Source organism: Sander vitreus, chromosome 7 (genome assembly GCF_031162955.1).
Source record: "Sander vitreus isolate 19-12246 chromosome 7, sanVit1, whole genome shotgun sequence".
Lineage (NCBI taxonomy): Eukaryota > Metazoa > Chordata > Actinopteri > Perciformes > Percidae > Sander > Sander vitreus.
Window position 1 is genome coordinate 11,638,929 of NC_135861.1, and position 19,717 is coordinate 11,658,645.

Consider the following 19,717-nt stretch of genomic DNA (forward strand, 5'->3'; position numbering starts at 1 on the left):
AGAGCAAGGCCCTCTTGCTGGGAGCATCACAGTAAAACAGGCGTGTATGTGTGATAAATGATTACTTACATTGATCTCAGTGATGGCAATGTCAACCACGCTACCAACAACAATTAAGGCATCAAACGTGTTCCATGCATCAGCAAAATAGTTCTGCAAGCACGAGCAACAAAGACACATAAAAGAAGAAAGAGAAAGACAACAAAGCAAGAAAGGAAAGGTAAAAAAGAAAGATTATGAAAGAACATTAAAAAAGCTGTGATTATATTTAAAAGTGAGTGAGGTTGAAAGTCAAATCTTTCTTGTCACTGAGTCTGTGATGGTACTAACTTGTTTAATTTATAAAAATATTTAATTTATAGAAAGATTCATTTAAAAAGTTAGCTATACTATATTATAAATTAACCATCTATCATTCCTCTTCCATTTTCAAAGTCATTTACTGCCACTGATGTAGTGGTAGGCTAAAAGAAATGGCCACCATAGACTTAAAACTAAACAATTTAACAAAATGCAATCGGTATGGAGCAGTGGCTTAATGTAATGCATGTGTTGGTATTTAACACGCAGGTAGCCGATGGACATTTTTACAGCCAATCAGCATGTATTTGGCCTATGGGGCTCATCAACCATTAAGTCCACAACAGATTCAACAGACTTGCTTCATGAGCAGCAATTGGCTCAAGCCAAAAAAAGATGACACAAAATTAAGACAGGAAGGAAGGAAAAAAGGAAAGATGTGAAGGGCGGAAAAAACGTGGCAGCAGCAGCAGTGGGAGAGCAAGAGTTGTATATACTAACGTCTTTCTACCTGGCTGAGTATGATGTCGACTACACTGCCAATCACGACCAGAGCATCGAAGACGTTCCAGGCGTCCCCGACATAGCCCTGATCATGGCAGCATGCATAGCCAGCAGGAGGAGAGGGGGAGGCAGGAGAGGAGGGGGATGCAGGAAAGTAGAAGAGGTAGAGCGGTTACAGTGTGGATTAATGGAAGAAGACGATAGACGATTGGCAAAGAGGCCAAGAGGGGAGGTAAAAGGGACAGGAAGAGTGTATGAAGGCTGGGTAAAGATAAAAACTAAAAAAATATACTCTTTTACAGATAAAATATAAAGGAAGATCTAAAAGGAAAAACACTGATGACAAGATGATTTAAGGAACTGGTGGTAGATTTGGATATATTTTGTTAAATATAGAGGAGAGGAGAAAGGAAGAGAGGAGAGGAGAGAAGAGGAAAAGGGGGAGGAGGAGAGGAGAGGAGAGAAGAGGAAAAGGGGGAGGAGGAGAGGACAGGAGAGGAGAGGAGAGGAGAGGAAAGGAGAGGAGAAAGGAAGAGAGGAGAGAAGAGGAAAGGGGGGAGGAGGAGAGGAGAGGAGAGGAGAGGAGAGGAGAGGAGAGGAGAGGAGAGGAGAGGAGAGGAGAGGAGACTTACTCTGGGTTTGAAGGCGATGAGCTTGAGGATCATCTCCACAGTGAAAACACCAGTGAAGACCATGTTGAGGATATCCATGGCATAGTTAAACAGGTGAGACTGACCATGGTGCTGGAAAGAGATAGACAGACATACTGATCAGAAATAACACAACAAACATGTATTAATAATACATGTACTGTATCTGTATTAAGTAATTGCCATGCACTGTGTAATAGGTAAAGGGTGAATCCTCGGCAATAAATCATTGCAAGAAAGGTCATGATACCCATGAGATTAGATCTTTTAAGTGATAAAAACAACAATATTAGTAGTTATGTCTTGGTGGTTGTTAAGGAAAACTAATAACTAACTTCAGATTATAAGGAAAGGAAGTTAGATCACTTTATCTGTATGCAGCACCGCAGATATTGGATATATATAAAAAAAGAATTGAATAAATTAGACACTTATGATGACTGATAGCAGATTCACCGGCTAGTTTATGTCAATTTGAATTTGAATGGAAAGCACTTACCTGAATGGCCAGACACAGGGTGTTCAGGATAATTAGGACAAACATGACGTACTCAAAGCCAGTAGAGTTGACCACATACCAGAACTTGTACTGGTAAGGGTTTTTGGGGATGTAGCGTCGCAGAGGACGAGCTTTAAGAGCATATTCCACACACTGACGCTGCAGTTGTGGTCAGGGTAGGTGGGGGCAAATAGAGAAACAGACAAACAAACAGACTCTTGAACAAGTGTAACATGTCATCTGTTAAAGATGCAGGCACTATTTGCACCAATCAGTAATAAGTAACAGTAGACGTTTCATCAGATTTCATCACTGTAGCTTTTACTGTATCCATTTCTACTACGTCAGCTTTTATTTTTGAAAGAAGGAAAATATACATCATTATTTAACCAGATCCATTTGGTTGGAATCAACTGACGACACATACTTTATCATTTGAACTGATTTTTTTTTCTAATGAATTTAAAATTTTCAATAAAAGCACCAATACACAGCAATATTATGCACAAACACCCCACCTCCCTCCTACCTGGTTCTTGTCCAGCTCGCAGTTTTTGTACTCCTTCTCCCCCTGCTCCTGAAAAGTGACAATAACGAAACCGACAAAGATGTTCATCATAAAGAAGGCGATGATGATGATGTAGATGATGAAGAAGATGGAGATCTCAATGCGGTAGTTGTAGATGGGACCCATGTTCTCTTTGTTAGAGTCGATGGCCTTGTAGAGTAGACTGCAGGGTTGAAAACAGAGAAAGTAAAGATAATGAACAGTAATTAGTCATATCAACTCTGCTGGTGTTGTTTGTTTAATGATACTACATAGTGTACTTTAAGCGCATTTATACACACAAAATAGTCAAATTATAAACAATTTGGAGAGGGCTTTACTTTTGGTTATTGGAAATGGTGGAAATGGAGAATTTTAATTCAGACCAAGATAAAGGTGAATGATTATCAAATGTTGAATAAATCTTATTATTCTCTATAATGATAGGCAAATCTGAATTCTACCTCAGACACAAAGCATTACTTACGTGGGCCATCCTTCGAACGTGGAAACAGTAAAAAGAGCCATCATGGCCATAAGGACGTTGTCAAAGTTGAAGTCGCTGTTGTACCAGATCCTCTCCTTCACCATAGGCAGTGCTGTGTCCCCGTTGTTGTAGAGAATGTAGGTACCTCTGTGATTTAAAGATGAAATATTAACTACAAGCACATACACAGAGACACTCATGAAGGCCAATGTCCAAAGCTGGAAACCATGGAGAATCTAAATCAAACTTACTTGCAGTCCTCTGGGCTGGACTTTGCATCATCTGTGCAGCGATAAAATTTCCCCTACATTAAAAAAAAAACAGAAGAGAAAGTCAGAGGTGCTCCTTGTTTATTTGTTCTCGATCTCTCTTTCCATCTTTTCACTGTACCTTAAAGAGCTGCACTCCGATGCAAGCGAACATGAACTGCAGCAGCGTAGTGACGATCATGATGTTGCCGATGGTCCGGATAGCCACAAACACACACTGGACCACATGCTGCAAAGGACACACAGTTATACACTGTTAGTAGCAATACACAGTACTTTATCAGAAGCAAAGGTGCAGATACACTCTACGCCCCATGTTGTGTTGTCATTCTGACCTTAAGTCCCTTGGCTCTGTTGATAGCCCTGAGTGGACGGAGGACTCTCAAAACACGGAGAATCTTCACCACTGAGATAGCAGAGGACCTATGGAAGATAGAAGAACACATCTGTGGATTCAGCTGAGCAATTGTAAGGGCATGGTGTCATGGAGGCATTCCTTTCAGCTCTGCCACTAGCAGAGCAAAGAGAAATGTTTATAAAATACCACACAGTTGCTCAATCCTACATTTCAACATTTTAAAAATGATTGATCGATACATACTGAATGCCAAAGGAGACCAGAGATACACCAACGACCAGCAGGTCTAAAAGGTTGAAGTAGTTTCTACAGAATGCCCCTTTATGAAGGAACGCTCCAAACGCTGTCATCTGGACAGAGGAGAGACAACAGTCAGGACTAAAGAAGACAGATCTGCCATCAAACACATACAAGGGGCAGCTGAAAATGGGATTTAAATGGCTGTTATTACTATTTAAATGATCTCTTACTTAAAACTATTTACAGTGTCAATTTTCAAAAGAAAAAATTGTTTTATGTTGCATTTTCTTCTTTTTATATTCCCTTACATTCATATTGCTTTTGCATTTCAGAGGGTTCATGACAACAATAAACAATTTCATTTGATCTGCAGTTTCCCAGTTGATGGTCCTGCGTGAAATGTATCTGCTATGTTCATTTTGTCAGGTAATTATGTTACTTAGACCAAGCACACACACAAACAGATTAGCACTTCTAATATTGCGTAAGCAACAATAGTTTCAAGCAATATTTCTTATATGTTTGGTTCAATATTTAAACCATTTTGAAACAAAAATGAATAGACAAGGTAAGCCTTGACTTCTCACAAACACTTAAATACCACAAAATACTGTGGTCAAAGGTGCACACACACACACAAAAATAGATAGATCATATACAATGCAAAATGTCGACATGACACGGGGAACATTTTTCAAAAGCCACTACACTCATTTCCGGTGCAGATTAAGCCAGAGGCAGAGCATTTAATCCTCTCCTGGTCGAATTTTCTTAGGCTTAAGCCATAATACATGAGATTTGCCTGGTGCAGGCATGCAGCGAGCAAAGGGGTAAGGCAGAGGATTTCATTCTAACAGCAAAAATAATAGATTGGTACTGATTTTTGTGGATTTCTTCAAGCATATTACTTGGGAGTGCATAAGTCAAAAAAAGATATGAAAGAAGGGGCACATCTGTGTTTACAGGATGTAATCAGGCAGTGAAATACAAAGCTTGACGTTAGTTCAAGTTCAAGTTCATCTCTCCACAGTCCAGAATATTTCAAATTCAACATAATTCAAATTAAAATCAAAAATGTCTGTTGTTCAAAATGTGGAAATCTATTAGTCAATGGTGCTGACAGAGATTCAAGTTGCATATATTTTTTATTCTTCAGAATGTTAAAAAAGGAAAAGAAAGTAGTTAGTACTCTGGAGAGCCACTGGTCCATAAACTGGTCGAGGATGAAGAGGGGGAAGTGGGCCGTGATGGAAATGTGACTGACAGACAAAAGACTATCTGACGAAAATGCATGATCTCGACCGATAGGCGTCATGACAACAAGACAAGCAGGTGGTCATTTTGACCAAAAATTATAGAGACCAAAATGAGGGGAAGGAGGACGTGTGCAGCAAGCTTGGAAGTGGTGGGTTGTTGCTGAGGCAACAGTTATTATTGTTTACCTTAATAAGGATCTCAAATGTAAACATACTAGTGAAGACATAGTCTGCATAGCCTAGGATCTGAGGAGGCAATCAGAGTGACATAAGCACGCAGGGTTACTGAAGCTCTACCCAGCACAGCACAACACAGCATAGAGGTCATTTACCTTCAACAGGATCTCAACAGTAAAGATTGCGGTGAAAGCATAGTCAAAATAACCAAGTATCTGCAAGAGGCAATGCACAAGTTCAAGTCATTCCAAGATAACAGCACAACAAGATGCATTATACAGTAAGTCTAACACAGATGGAAAATCACTACTGGTATATTAAAGCTGCACGGGGCAAGATTCTGATGCAGTATTGTGTGGCAGTGATATATGTTGGTAAGTAGGGGAGCAGAAAATGTGTTGTGACTTTATGAAAAAAACAAAACAAGAAAACTACTGTTGGTCATGCATATTGGTTAATATTACTAACTCCCTGGCATCAAAAAATGCACAATGTACTTTGTGTTTTTATGTAGCTAAGGCAGGAGGTAAAATATAATGTTATTTGAGTGTCATTTTACCAATCATGCTTTCCATAGGCTTTTTTCTCAGTAGACACTTTGACTTGTCAAGGCAGAGGTAACATTAACGATGGCTCAGTCACATTCCACTGTAACACAAGTTGCATACTGTCCAAATGCTTTAGATAACTTACAGAAATAAGTTATCTAAAACTGACATTTGGATATTTGACTTGCTAAGTGTCAGGATCCCACAGTTTTCCCATTCTTCCTGCTGATGCCTCGTGTCTATATATCTTGTCTTGTATCCCCTTTTGTCTTCTCAAAGGCTTAGTTTTTCGGTTCAGCGGGTTATAAAAACTTAGTTATGGGTTCTTTACCCTGTTGGTAGTGCATCCCAACACACAGCAGCTTTTTGGCAATTTTCTGTTGTTTGCTAGCAGACAGAATTGACAAGGAGGCCCCTTCATGCAATACAAAGTCAATGGAGAGTGATGAATTGTTTCCCCCTCCGGTGTGGGCAGGACTTAAGTGCGACCTGTCTTTCTATACCAGGACCCTGAAACTGAAGCAGCTAAATGGAATTCAGCCATCATTTATTTTTCTCATTTACACCTGTGCTTTTCTTACTGTGACAAGTCAAAATGTCTGCTGTGATAAAGGCTGATTGTCTGCAGTGTTGAGACAAATAAACCCTCCAAATATGATGTGTAAAAGATGCGGTGTAGCCTTTTAGGATAAAGACTAAAGTCCCGGTGGTTGTCTACGTACAATATTGCGAGCAGAGAAGTTGCGTATTGGGTCCTCAGCAGCCAAAGAGACGGAGCTGAGCATAATGAAGACCAGGATGAGGTTGGTGAAGATCTGATGGTTGATCAGCTTATGGCAGAATACACGAAACCTACAGTAGAAAAAGAAGAAGAAGAAGCAGAAATGGAGACACAAAGAGGCACAGAGGAAGATAATGCACAGTGTGTAGTGTGTAACAAGACGGATCTTTTATTGAGCTTTGTGCCCTTGCGATTGCTGATTGTAAAGTTGTTTCTGTTATTTCTGTTACACTGAACAGGTAGGCTGGTTCCTGTGCCTCAGTATCGATAGCACCAAACAGCGTGTTTGAGACTCACGGGTTAGTGCTGCTGAAGATGAAGAAGGCACTGCCCCGCGGGATGGGCAGAGTCTTTTCTTTGATGCTGAGTTCAGACAGCCTCTGAGGGCGAGGCCCTGGCGGGACTTCTGGGAGAACGCCCTTATCATCGTCATCATCACACGCTAGGAAACAGAAGTTATTTTAATCCCTCTTAATATGAAAACAATCCTTCAGTTGTATTTGTAGTTTCCTTACTGATGCTCATGACAACTGAACATTTAAAAACCAAATTCAGTTTTGTTCAATGTCATTGTTACATGAACTGCTTTAAACTGCCCAAAAAGCTGTTTTAAAAGACTGAGCTGATGCACTTTTGATAAATGTGCAGTCTTTATGTACATGTACTTGAGTCCTCCTCACTCAAGACACGTCACTTTTACCTGAAGAGTGGATGGCAGGATATGACTCCTTGTCTTCCTCCAGCAAGGCCTCCGCTGGCACCTACACACAGTGATCAGGTTTCGCATTATAAAAATGTCCAATTACTGAGAAGAAAACTATATGAATAATGCACTTTAAGACAGGTGGTCTGTTAATAACACCGTTTGCAGGTATTATGAAGAGAACTAGAGCGAGTCTTTGTCTTTTACCTTGGTCTCTCCATCATTGATGTCTATTATTTCAACTCTCTTCTTATCTGTGCTTGCGTCCCTGTTAGGGACAGATAAAACATGGATTAACTAACAAGGCAGAAGGCTACTTTTTCAGCAGATAGAAAGTGCTTGCAACAAATGTGTGAATGTCAAACAGACAATGTGAACAGAAATTAAAATGTGAAATGTCCTAAGCTGTACTTGACACTATTCTTCCTCTTCTTGGCCTCCTCTTCTTCCTTCTGTGCTGTGTTGAGGCTCTCTGCGTCTGCCAGGTTGTCAACAGCAATGGCCAAGAAGACATTTAGGAGGATGTCTGTTCATGTGATTTAAGGAGGAAGGACTGACCATGATAAACGATGCACTGGGGCTTTAAGAATATGAAACAACATCAACTGGCTTAATATTAACAAAACTTTTTTACACACGCAAGCGTGAAAAGTGTATTTTTAGTTGTGTGTGTGTGTTAGGATACAGTTTCCACAGATGAAGAGGATGATGAAGTAAATGCAGACCACCATTCCAGAGGATGCCGGACCGCCGTATGCCATGATACCGTCATACATCACCGTATTCCAGTCTTCTCCTGTCAAGATCTGGCCAACCCAATTTACAGTGGTAGACATTCACTTAAAATGTTAACCATGATGAAACAATTAATAACTAAGATAGAGTACAAAACGGAAGCCATGAGAGGCAAATGAGAAGAAGAAAAAAACCAATGGTCCATTTTCTAAGTCTGAACTTAATTATTTGATTATATGACTTAAGACCAGGTGAAGAAAAAGGTTTTGCCAGGACAATCTTTCTAAGTGCCTTTTCATTAGTAAAAAAACTAGTAAAAAAAACTATTTTGGCAGGTACATTTTTGTTGTCGTTGGAATACTCATTTCGGCCACCAGAGGCTGAAGTGCACCACTACCCCATGTTCTAAAAAGGATTAAAAGCATTCATGTTTACTTCTGGGTGAGTTTTAATTTCTCCATATGTTAGCAAATGATATAACATTACTGCCATGTCTTTCTTTTGGCTATAGCCATTTGTATTTTAATCATCACTAGAACGTGGCTTCCGTAAATAGAGGAATTTTTTTAAATGATTCATTTCTATCGTCGTTCATTTTTAACAGGTAAAAAACAGCAACACGTATTGTGCCACTCTGCACCCTCCAGACTATAGTATGATTTCCTTATCAAGCGTGTTGGACACTGTGACTGAATGTTATAATTCTTGCAAACACTCACCTGGAACACAGTGAGCAGGGCCTGGGGGAAGTTATCAAACGTGCTCCTTTTGGTCACAGTCTCATCAAAGTTAAACTTGCCCCCAAAAAGCTGCATGCCAAGCAGGGAGAAAATAATGATGAAGAGGAAGAGCAGCAGCAACAGTGAGGCGATGGACTTCATGGAGTTAAGCAGAGAGGCCACCAGGTTACTAAGAGATGCCCAATGACTGGAGAAGAAGAAATATAAAACATTAACAAACGGACAGACACACAGAATTCCAAACACACACACACACACACACACACACACACACACACACACACACACACACACACACACACACACACACACACCTGTGAAGGTAATGAGGGGAAAATATGGAAATGATAATATTGGTTAGACAAAGCATGAACCATATTCTCCTGCATCAGGCAATATGTCTTGCAATATACTCACTTTGAAAATATGGTACTGTATTCACTAGGCCGGTGTTTTGTTAGTTTGTTTGTTTTTATTATTATTTTTGGGACATTGCCTTTATTAGATAGCGCAAATAGAGAGATGACAGGAAACAAGGGAAGGAGCAACAAGCTTTATGAACTCTTCTACAAACTACAATGGGGACCTTTTTCTGGATTGGATAATAAGGCAAGCATCATGACAGTCAGATACTGGACGTAAACTTCTGTCTGACCTAATAACTAATTGTTTACTTTTTGAAACATTATTTAGAGCACAACAGTTCCCTACAGTACAGCCTGGCTGCAAACGTAATGCCCCATCAATAAGCTTAAAGGAGAATTCCGGTCGATTTCAACACATAGCTCTGTTGTTTGTAAATTTGGAGTCCTGTCAGTAGCGAGAAAAATGAAAAAAGTGCAGAAGAACAGTGTTATCCTCCTGCTAGCGTTTGAACATGTTAAGAGGCTAAAAACAAGTTTAAAACTTGCCCTGTTTAAGCCTGTTGGGTGCTAACGCTAGCAGGAGGATAACACAGTGTAGGCAACACCGATTGTTTTCATTTTTCTTGCTACTGCCAGAACTCCAAATTTACTAACAACAGAGCTACGTGTTGGAATCGACCGGAATTCTCCTTTAAATGTATATGTTTAACTTCTTAGTGGAGTATCCCTATTGAAAGCAAAGGAAAACCTTTACGACTTTTACAAGTTCTGCCATTGTTATGGCTTGCTTATTGCATTAGTCTGAATAGTACTGAAAATTGAAAAAAAAAAATAAAACATGTTCCCTATTTAAGAATAAAGGAAAGAATATGGCCTGAAACATTTCAGTCATCTCTATCTCATCCAGAAAACACTGACACGATGACTTTCTGTTGCTCACCGTGTAACCTTGAAGATCCTAAGCAGTCGTACACAACGGAATACAGAGATGCCCAGTGGAGACATGATGGCGAGCTCCACCAGGATGGTCTCTACAATGCCTCCACACACCACAAAACAGTCAAAGCGATTGAACAGGGACACAAAGTACGCCTGCAGCCCCAAGCTGTACATCTTCACTAGCATCTCCATGGTGAACATCGCCAGGAGAACTTTGTTGGCAACATCTGGAAGGAGAGGAGATGACTTATTTTAAGAACATATTATCAAACATCTCACATTTGAACAAAGTCAAGAAAACGGAACTGAATACATGTTTAGCAACCAAATAGAACAGAATAGAGCAAAAAATAGATACCCTGTACTTCCGTCAGCCAGTCCGGCTGGTTGTAGTGCTCAGAGGCGATGGTGAGAGTGTTGAGGAACACCAAGATGATGACCAGCCAATAAAACGTCACAGATTTCACGGCTGCACGACACTTTCTGCGACAGAAACGGTTCCACCGTCGCGACTGACGACTGACAGACAAATAGTTCTACTTTAGGATCAATGCTCAGCATACGTACGGCCATATTCAGAGTGACTTCCAAAATAAGACTTAGTAGGACACAATAAAAACTTATATTTCTTTAGTGGAGAAATTTCATTAACTTAACTCTGCTGACTTTGGACTTCATGTGTATATGAATTTGATTAGAATGTTTTCTCACATATACAGTTAACACGAAAACACGACTGGACACATACTAATTACAGTATAAAGATGACTGGATTGGATTTCAGGTGAGTAAATAGGGAAGAAAACACAATGATGAAACAGTAGCGAGATCAGGATAAAAACGGATTGATCAGATATAAAACATGACAGACATTGGATCAATCGCAAAATATTAGATGAAAACATTGGGGATCTGAGCAATTCCAATATGAGGTAAGAATGAACCATGCAAGATGATATTAATCAATACATGAATGAAGAAGGCATTTACCATGCAGTGGCATTCAGTACCAAGGTACTAACCTGAACTTTGACTTAGTAATTTTTTGACTGGGGAAAATAAAAGATGAGGCAACTTTAAATACAGGGCAACAACATGTGTCTTACGGTCCTTTATGAACCTTTTTTTTTTTTATTGGCGTGTCAGAACAACAATATGTCACACTCACCACAGAGGCCCACAGCAGGGTGACTTGTTTTCCTCTCCATTGTGATTCTCTGTGTTCGCTGACTCTGTCTCACTGGGCATGCTTGCTGCGGTATCACACACACACACACACACACACACACACACACACACACATATAAACAAGAAAAAGTCATGTGAGATGATAAGGTGCCAAGTTAACAAAGAGGTTCAGGACATAAAAAACTGTATCCTGAAAGAAACAGGTTTCACCAATGAAAATCACATAATCATAGATTTTCCTATTGACACACATGCATTTTTGGTTTGGCTTGGTTCTATATTAAAAATAACAATTCTCTGATTATAGATAACCAAATATATAGAGCAAATGCATAGAGAATCAAACATTAGACTGAAACTATTATGAGACTCAACTGCAAAATAAACAAACACGGTTCTCGTAAGCCTTCACTTTACAATAAACTTGTGCTGTATTTTTCATCTATCATCTACATCATCTACAATTTGACATTTTCTGCTGTGTCAGCTCATGTTTCTCAAAGCTCACAGGCCAAGCCAAACCACCGGAAACCAAAATGCAGGTGTAAATAGAAAATACTGGGTGACTCCTTCTCAAAGACATTAATGACAAACTAACACAAATTATATTTGTTCTCAAAGAAAGAGACTGATATTATACAAAATGTTATGAATTTGAAGGTTTCTTTATAGATCAAGTCACAGTGAGTACATGCTGCCAGACCTGAGTCAAATTGGACTTTGTAAATAATTCTTGTAATTAAAAAAAAACATTTATCAATTGGAAACATCAAAAATACAAATATTGTTAATAAAAGATAAAAGAGTTTACTTGAAAATGTTGCATATTTTAAGTACTGAGTGCATTGTCCAGTTGAAATATATGATCAGACTATTTGGTCCAGGTCAGTTTGCTGCAACAAGTATTAGTTACATAGTCACAGGGTTACAGCATACAGTCTATTGGATCACATGTATACTGTACATGCATAAAATATGGTCAATATAAATGACAAATGAAAGGAAAATGATGATGATTGGATCAGAGTTCTGAACACAAATACTTTGACTTTGAATTCTGTTTTACTTCTGATTATAGTAAACATGAGACTAAAACATTATTATGTTTTTCTATACATTACAAGGTGTTTCAGGATGTAATAATTCAAATGATACTAAAATAAAATGCTGCTGGCAAAAAATGGTTTACTTGTAAGACGTGTTATTCATTTAAAGTTATAGCTTTTGATACTATGCCTGTCATTTATGTATAGTAACAGAGTTGTACATTCAACTTTAGTTTAAAAAACATATGTTATACAGTATCTTTGAAGGTGCTACTGTACATGTGCTTCTGTGTTATTAAAATGCTAAATATAAAAAACAAAACAAAAAGGTTAATGGTGCCTTTGTGGGCAATCACAGAGAAATGAAAACGTGTCATCTGCATTTAACCCATCCTATATGCCTACATAGGAGCAGTGGGGCTAACTCCAGTCTTTTTGCCAGTGCCTTTTGGACATTGGGCACTGACAGAGCACTAACCTTACATAGATGTTTTTGGTGGTGAGGGGAAACTGATCCACGCAGAGGAAACCCACATGAACCACACACGGAGGAAACCGGAGCAATCCAATGAAAACCACGCTAACACGGGGAGAACATGCAAACTCCACACAGAAAGGCTGCCCGGACCAGGATCGAACCGAGTGCTTAGCAGTGCCTACTTGTTGTGAGACAAGAGTGCTAACCACTGAGCCTGTGATGCCCTTTAAGATGAATGCCAATCTTTCTATTTTGAGTGTGTTATTTGTTTTATTGTTCCTTAAATTAAAAGCCTCCTGTATTGTGACATGGAGGCAGGAGGACCTTTTTCCCTCCATTAGCCTTTCATCTGTTGTGCAAAGTGTTCATTCATTTCACTAGATAGGCTTTGTTTGCTGGTACGGGACAATGTGATGCAAAGTTGTTATTTGTTACACTGAAATGGATTTGCTTATGATGAGGATGGTAGGGGTCAGACATTGATGAATGAAGAAAAGGGCAGGCAAACACAAAAGCACAGAAAAAAGGATAAGCAAAGCACATGCAAGCAGAGGAGCCCTCCAGGACAATGATGGACTGTCCTTATGAACATGTGCAAAAAACACACACACACACACACACACACACACACACACACACACTCCCAGGCACTCGTGCGCACACAAACGCATTTACCCTGTGTCTCTGTGGACTGAGTGAACCAGCCAAACTTTCCTTTCTTCTTCTCAGTGAGGTCAGCCAGCGTGACCCCTTGGTGTTACCAACATGCAGTTCACACAGCCAGACAGCAGATGAAGCAGTGAGTCAGTACACAGCAGAACAAGAGAGAGAGAGAGAGAGAGAGAGAGAGAGAGAGAGAGAGGAATGTACGGCAAAAGACAGCTGCAATACAAACTACAGTACAAACACAGCTACCATGTCCAGAAAAGCTACAAAACAAATGTACAGGACATACAGTAATATCCTTGTGCCATAAAAGACTGACTGTAGAATCAGGACTATCTTGTCCTACTTCAGTAAATTATTCACTTCTAGCATGAATGGGATTGGCATATTACAAAATAGAAAGGTTAAAGAGGCCTTGAGACAATACAGTAAAGAAAATAGTTTTTTAGTATTCATAATAATTTGTACATGCTGACATGCCAATAAAAACGACATTTTACACAAGATACTTTCTAAGTGAAGTATGATAGTAGTATCTAGTAGACAATGGTTGTTTAATAATATGTATGTATATTAGCCATGGTTACGTTATGTTAGCAGACAAATAATAATAAGTGCAGTACAGAATGTCTGAGGTAGTTTTTAAACAGACTCGTGCTCAATGCTCAAAATTCTTTGCAAAAACTAACCATACTAAATTCTTAACAATATCGGCCTCAAAAATTCTCTAAATCCGCACAAAAATCAGCCAGGCTTAATTTTAGGTCTATGATTTCTGGACAGAGTAACTATTAATACAATATTAGACAGGAAAGGATTAGCAATTAATAAGACTTTAGAAAGAGAAAAAAGATAGAAGGCAGAGAGAGAACTACAAAACAATTTGGAAGAAGATATGAAACAAAAGGAAGCAGAAGGAGAAGAAGAAGAGGGAAAAAACTAATGTTAGACAAAGAGTTTTTTACAAGGCACACAGTCACTGCAGGAATCAAGGAGAGAAAGTTAGTGTGTTGTCTCGGGTGTCTAGTCTAAAACAGTGACAGCAGAGGTCAAAGCAGGACAATTGCTAGAGGATATAAAGACAGGTGCATGTGCACTAGCCGAAATGTGAATGGTTGTAAGGCACTGTATGTAACAGTATATGTCAAAAACCTGCCGCCCACATTACTCACAATGCAACACTACCACCCACAATTGGGTTGGAGATTCAGGTGTGTTATGCTAGTAGCTGCTAATGTAGCCGCGAGCCTCAAGCAGAGATGAGGAGCAGGGAGGTCTTTCTAACTCCACAACCCTAGATATTTGTTCATTTTTTGACCTATATGCACATATGCAGTAGTACTCCCAAAGACCTGTAAACATTTTCTACAAAGACAGGGAGACCGAGTTCAGGAAATTGTCGATTGAAGAACAGAACAATAAAAACAGTGGAGAAGACTGCACACAAATGTATGATAATGGACAATGGAATGATGAAAACTGTGAAAACCCCTTTACAGCAGTGTGCTTTGATGACAGAGGTGAGAATTTTAGCTGATCCTTTGTTATGTGCCTTGAATGTTAAGTTTCTGTTCCAGTCTGCAGTAGTTTCTCTCTCCTACTCATCTGCATGTACTTTTTGAGTAGGTTGAGTAGGTACTTTTCTCTGCTTCTCTTTGTAATTTTGGTATATTGTTTTATTTTGCTCAACCAATGCATAGCAAGTGACATACAGTACAGTATATGTCCTCTGTTTTTATAGATGTAGCTAGATAGCACATTTCTTTCTTTTTACAGGGCCAAATGAAACATTTGTCCTCATTTACAACACTATGACATGGACTGCAGCCCAGAGCCGCTGCAGAGTGCACCACACATACCTGGCCAGTTTTAGAAATGAGGCAGAGAACCAAAAGATAAAATAGCTGGTACCACCAGGACAAAAAGTCTGGACCGGCCTTTTCAGAGACTCCTGGAAGTGGTCAGATAAGTAAATTATAACTGCATGTTTAATGAAACTCTTACAATGCTTCATGCAACCACCTACAGCCTATTTATTTAAGGATCATGTATTTTCATTGTACAAGACATGACTGCACAACAAAATTCAGTTGTAGTCCCTTTATGCTACACAAGAAAAGAAGAAAAGAAAAAAACAGTAGTGCATTCCTGTTGTGCATTTTTTGAATTTGCATCAGGGTGAATGATTTCTTAATTTTCCACTGTCAACACAAACAGTCTGCAGCAGCCATATCCCATTTACTGTTAAGTCAAATGACTAGTCAGAAATGACATGTGAATGGATTCTAGGTATTTTAATTTGATTTCTCACCCGAAAACCACACAGGATGCAAACATCCTGTTCCCACAATAAGCCTCCGCCAGATCAGAATAAGCAATATTGTCTCTCTCATACCACACACATACACAAAACACACACACACACACACACACACACACACACACACACACACACACACACACAAAACCTAACATCCACAGTTACTCCTGTGTTGTCATGGTGACAGCACACACAAGGCCACACCATAGAAAACACTCGCTTACTTCACTACTTCACTTTGAAACTATATACACAATGTGATACTGCAGGACATTGTGTTTCTCATACAAGTTGTGTAAGCAAACAGAAGACACACAAGAAAATATATTCTACTTCTATCATTAACCTAATTAACGGCAGAAATATAAAATATAAAGGCAATGTAAAATAGCAAAAACATTGAAATTAAGATTATGTTTTAAGAGTACTACTATAATACTAAACCATTACGTGCTTCACTCAATAACAGACATTTTGCCAGAGAAAGAGTCTCTGTGATTTTTCTAGTGGTGAATGTCTCATTTTGGTACAATATGTAACTGTTTTCTGGAATGATTCACTCTTATTGAAATGGCCCAACTGCATAAGATGATGCCAGGAAAAAGATGTATTTTATTAAATTTATCTTTGTGAGGTGACATTTGCATGTTGTCTACAATCGGCAACATGTCATACTGTCCCTTCTTGTTGTTCAGCATGTAATTTCTAAGTGTAACCTGTCAGTATGTCAGAGGAGTGGTGATGGCGCAGTGGATATGACACATGCCTTTGGGGTGTGAGATCCGGGTTCAATTCCCACTGCGATACATCAACCAATGTCTCCCTGAGCAAGACACTTAACCCATAGTTGCTCCAGAGGTGTGCGGCCTCTGACATATGTAGCAACTGTAAGTCACTTTGGATAAAAGCGTCAGCTAAATGTAATGTAAAGGAGGTTTTATTTGGTCACTCTTCACATGCTTGAAAAAGTCGGTCTAATTGTGGGGGAAAAGTCATGTCTTACCAGTATTAGCTGAGCCAGGGTATTTGTCCCACATACATAAAACACTTCCTTTATGATACATTTAAGGCAAAGCATCAGTGAGCTTGTCAGAGTGGAATAACAACAGATAGATGAGTAATGGTCTGCCCTCCTCACTTGCCTCCTTTTACTATCAATGAGATAAAGAGATGTGCAACATTATTTAAAGGCAGAAGAACCATAGGCTTGGTAACGTACAGTTCTGTTTATATTCTTCATTTCCCTGCTTTAGAGGACAGAGGGACAAAATAGATTAAATCAAGGAAACTCACGGTTGCGCTTGCCCTCCTCGTCTCCCTCCTCCTCGTTCTCAGGGTCGATGTCCTCAGCCTGGGTGATCCAGTCCAGGTAGCCTTTCAGGTCTTCCTCTAACTGCTGCTTCTCACGTAGCTTCTGGAAATCTCCCCGAGCCTTGGCTTTTTCTCGCTCTTTGGAAAACTCTCTGGACGGGGCAGAGCATAATTGGTGGAGGTATTAAGGATACAGCATTACTAGTTTGCTGTAGTTTAAGTCCTGTCACTTCTACGCTGATGATTCACAGCTGTATCTCCTGCTAAAAACTAGGGACTCACAGCCTCTTCTAGATTGTCATAGACATCAAAGGTTGGACAGCAAATAACTTAACTAAACGATAACAAAACTGAAATAATTATCTTTGGTCCCTCTAAGTCCAGAAATCATCTCACCAGTAGATATGGTATCATATTTGACTCTGAATTCTCTCTTGACAAACACTACTACTATCAGTACGTTACTATCAGTTAAGAACCATTTCCAGACTCAAGCCAATTCTGTCCTTCCATGATATGGAAAAAGTAATGCCTTCAATACATCTAGACTAGACTATTTCAGCTCCCTTTATTTAGGCCTTCCCCAGTCTTCATTAAGTTGTCTACAGAATGCAGCTGCAAGGACGTTGACTGGTACTAAAAAATGTGACCACATCACCCAAGTGCTAGCCTCTCTTCATTGGCTCCCCTTCAGAATCCAGTTTAAGACCCTGCTGATTGCCTTCAAGGCTTTTAATGGTCAGGCACCATCTTATATTACGGATCTTATTCACCGGCACTCAGACCCGAGGTCTCTTAGATCTGATGACAAATCTCTTGTGTATGTCCCCCGATCACGGCTCAAATTAAAAGGTGACAGGGCCTTTGCAGTTGCTGCGTCATAACTGTGGAACAAGCTGCCGTTAGATATCAGATGTGCTCTTTCCATTTCGGTTTTTACCTCTAGGCTAAAAGCACATTTTTACTCACTGGCCTTTTAACACACTAATCTCTCAATCTGTTATCATGTCAATGATTCTGTATTTGTGATTTGCTGCTTTTTGTTGTCGTTGGGATGTTCTTTTTATTTTTTCTTTCTACTTTTTATTTTTACATTTCAATGTTCTTTTTCAAGCACCTTAGCACTTTTTGTACAGCACTTTGGTCAGCTTCAGCTGTGTTTAAATGTGCTCTAGAAATAAAAAGAAATTATTTATGCTATTTATTTTATTTTAACTTTTATTTATAAATGTATTTATACTATACTTTTTTATTACTTACTCACTATAATGACTGTCAAATCTGAGTGAGATAATACCGTACAGGATCAGAACAAACACTGAACATTATATCTATTATTTTCTAAAACTGCTTATCCTTTTCAGGGTCATTTACAGTTTTTATTCATTATTTATAGAAACGTCTTAGTGTTTGAAACAAATTGGTGTATTGATTGAGTTCGGCACATTTAAAAGCACATTAAAGCACATTAAAACAAGTCATAAAAGCGACTAGTTACTGAAAAGGACAAAAGGACAACATATTTTCAAAAGCACAAATAAACACAAGCACACTTAAAACCTACCCGCTCAACACACCCAAAACCAAGTTGAGAACAAAGAAGGATCCAAAGATGACCAGACTGACAAAGTAGACCCACGGCAGCTCAAAGCCCATTGCATCATTCATCTAAATAGAAACACAAGTAGAGAAGAAGACATATAAGACATGGTTTATTCATACGTTTCATTCATGTTTCCATAATAATCTTTTTTGAATTCTAAATTCTTTCCTGTTTCATAAAACTTGTCTTATTGAGTTGAACTGTTTTACTCGAGTTAACCCAAAGAGACTGATAACTCTTGAAAAGACAGACTTCAGAAAATTACAGGGAAGAAAAAAAAGAGGAAGAGAAGGTCCTAAACACTACATTTATTCATTCATAACTGAGTATATTATTCTACCAAATGTTTGGTTTGACAGCTCGTTTAGACTGGCCAATGGGATGATGGTACTGTTGCTTTCACAGCTTCTGCCAGTAAAAACCACCTCTACTCACTCGCACCTTTATGCACCACACATAGTATTACCTATGACCTGATTTAATGAAAACAAAAACAGTATGTGCTTCTGAACGTTCTAGCTATTTACAGTTTACTTCCAGGCACATCCTTAAAAAATTTTATTTTGAAAGTAAGTAATCACGTGTACTGTCATTAGTGTAATTGTGTAGGCTTTTGTGTACTTTTTGGAGTAAACGTCCATCTTGCTTAGCTTAAGGGTGCCACTTTTCCAGTACTGTATTTAAAATAAATCGACTGAAGGCAGCTCAAAGCCCATAATGTCCCTTGGTGGGAAAGATCTTCAGAGAGCTGAGAACTAAAACTGGAGCAGGAACTGTGACCACTAGAGGGCACCATGTGAGAGAGAACCGGGTTAGTAATGAGTAGAGGAGGTATTAGAAGATGGGATGTTTATTAGTGATGAAGATGTGGCAAATGGCAACACTACAGAGCTAAAGTGCCTTTTAGTAGAGCTGTTTGGCAAAGAGACAATTGATAGTTGAAGTTTGTCCATTTATAACCACACAACTGACTTTCTTACGCAGTCCAAATAACATCCACACACTTG

At 39.1% G+C, this 19,717-nt stretch overlaps 1 protein-coding gene across 1 annotated transcript in view; it reads right to left on the bottom strand.

Moving 5' to 3' along the window:
* cacna1db (calcium channel, voltage-dependent, L type, alpha 1D subunit, b) overlaps positions 1 to 19,717 on the bottom strand; it is an 84,741-nt gene that overhangs the window by 26,072 nt on the left and 38,952 nt on the right. The window contains exons 8-28 of the mRNA XM_078254582.1: positions 18,672 to 18,775; positions 17,090 to 17,259; positions 11,267 to 11,351; positions 10,457 to 10,617; positions 10,100 to 10,325; positions 8,774 to 8,981; positions 8,005 to 8,125; positions 7,731 to 7,845; positions 7,527 to 7,587; positions 7,317 to 7,377; positions 6,914 to 7,058; positions 6,558 to 6,687; positions 5,443 to 5,502; positions 3,858 to 3,964; positions 3,592 to 3,679; positions 3,378 to 3,485; positions 3,239 to 3,291; positions 2,988 to 3,134; positions 2,483 to 2,684; positions 1,954 to 2,112; positions 1,437 to 1,547 (exon numbers count right to left, since the gene is read on the bottom strand). Coding sequence (XP_078110708.1) covers positions 1,437 to 1,547; positions 1,954 to 2,112; positions 2,483 to 2,684; positions 2,988 to 3,134; positions 3,239 to 3,291; positions 3,378 to 3,485; positions 3,592 to 3,679; positions 3,858 to 3,964; positions 5,443 to 5,502; positions 6,558 to 6,687; positions 6,914 to 7,058; positions 7,317 to 7,377; positions 7,527 to 7,587; positions 7,731 to 7,845; positions 8,005 to 8,125; positions 8,774 to 8,981; positions 10,100 to 10,325; positions 10,457 to 10,617; positions 11,267 to 11,351; positions 17,090 to 17,259; positions 18,672 to 18,775 — 2,622 coding nt within the window. The remainder of the gene's footprint in view (positions 1 to 1,436; positions 1,548 to 1,953; positions 2,113 to 2,482; positions 2,685 to 2,987; positions 3,135 to 3,238; positions 3,292 to 3,377; positions 3,486 to 3,591; positions 3,680 to 3,857; positions 3,965 to 5,442; positions 5,503 to 6,557; positions 6,688 to 6,913; positions 7,059 to 7,316; positions 7,378 to 7,526; positions 7,588 to 7,730; positions 7,846 to 8,004; positions 8,126 to 8,773; positions 8,982 to 10,099; positions 10,326 to 10,456; positions 10,618 to 11,266; positions 11,352 to 17,089; positions 17,260 to 18,671; positions 18,776 to 19,717) is intronic.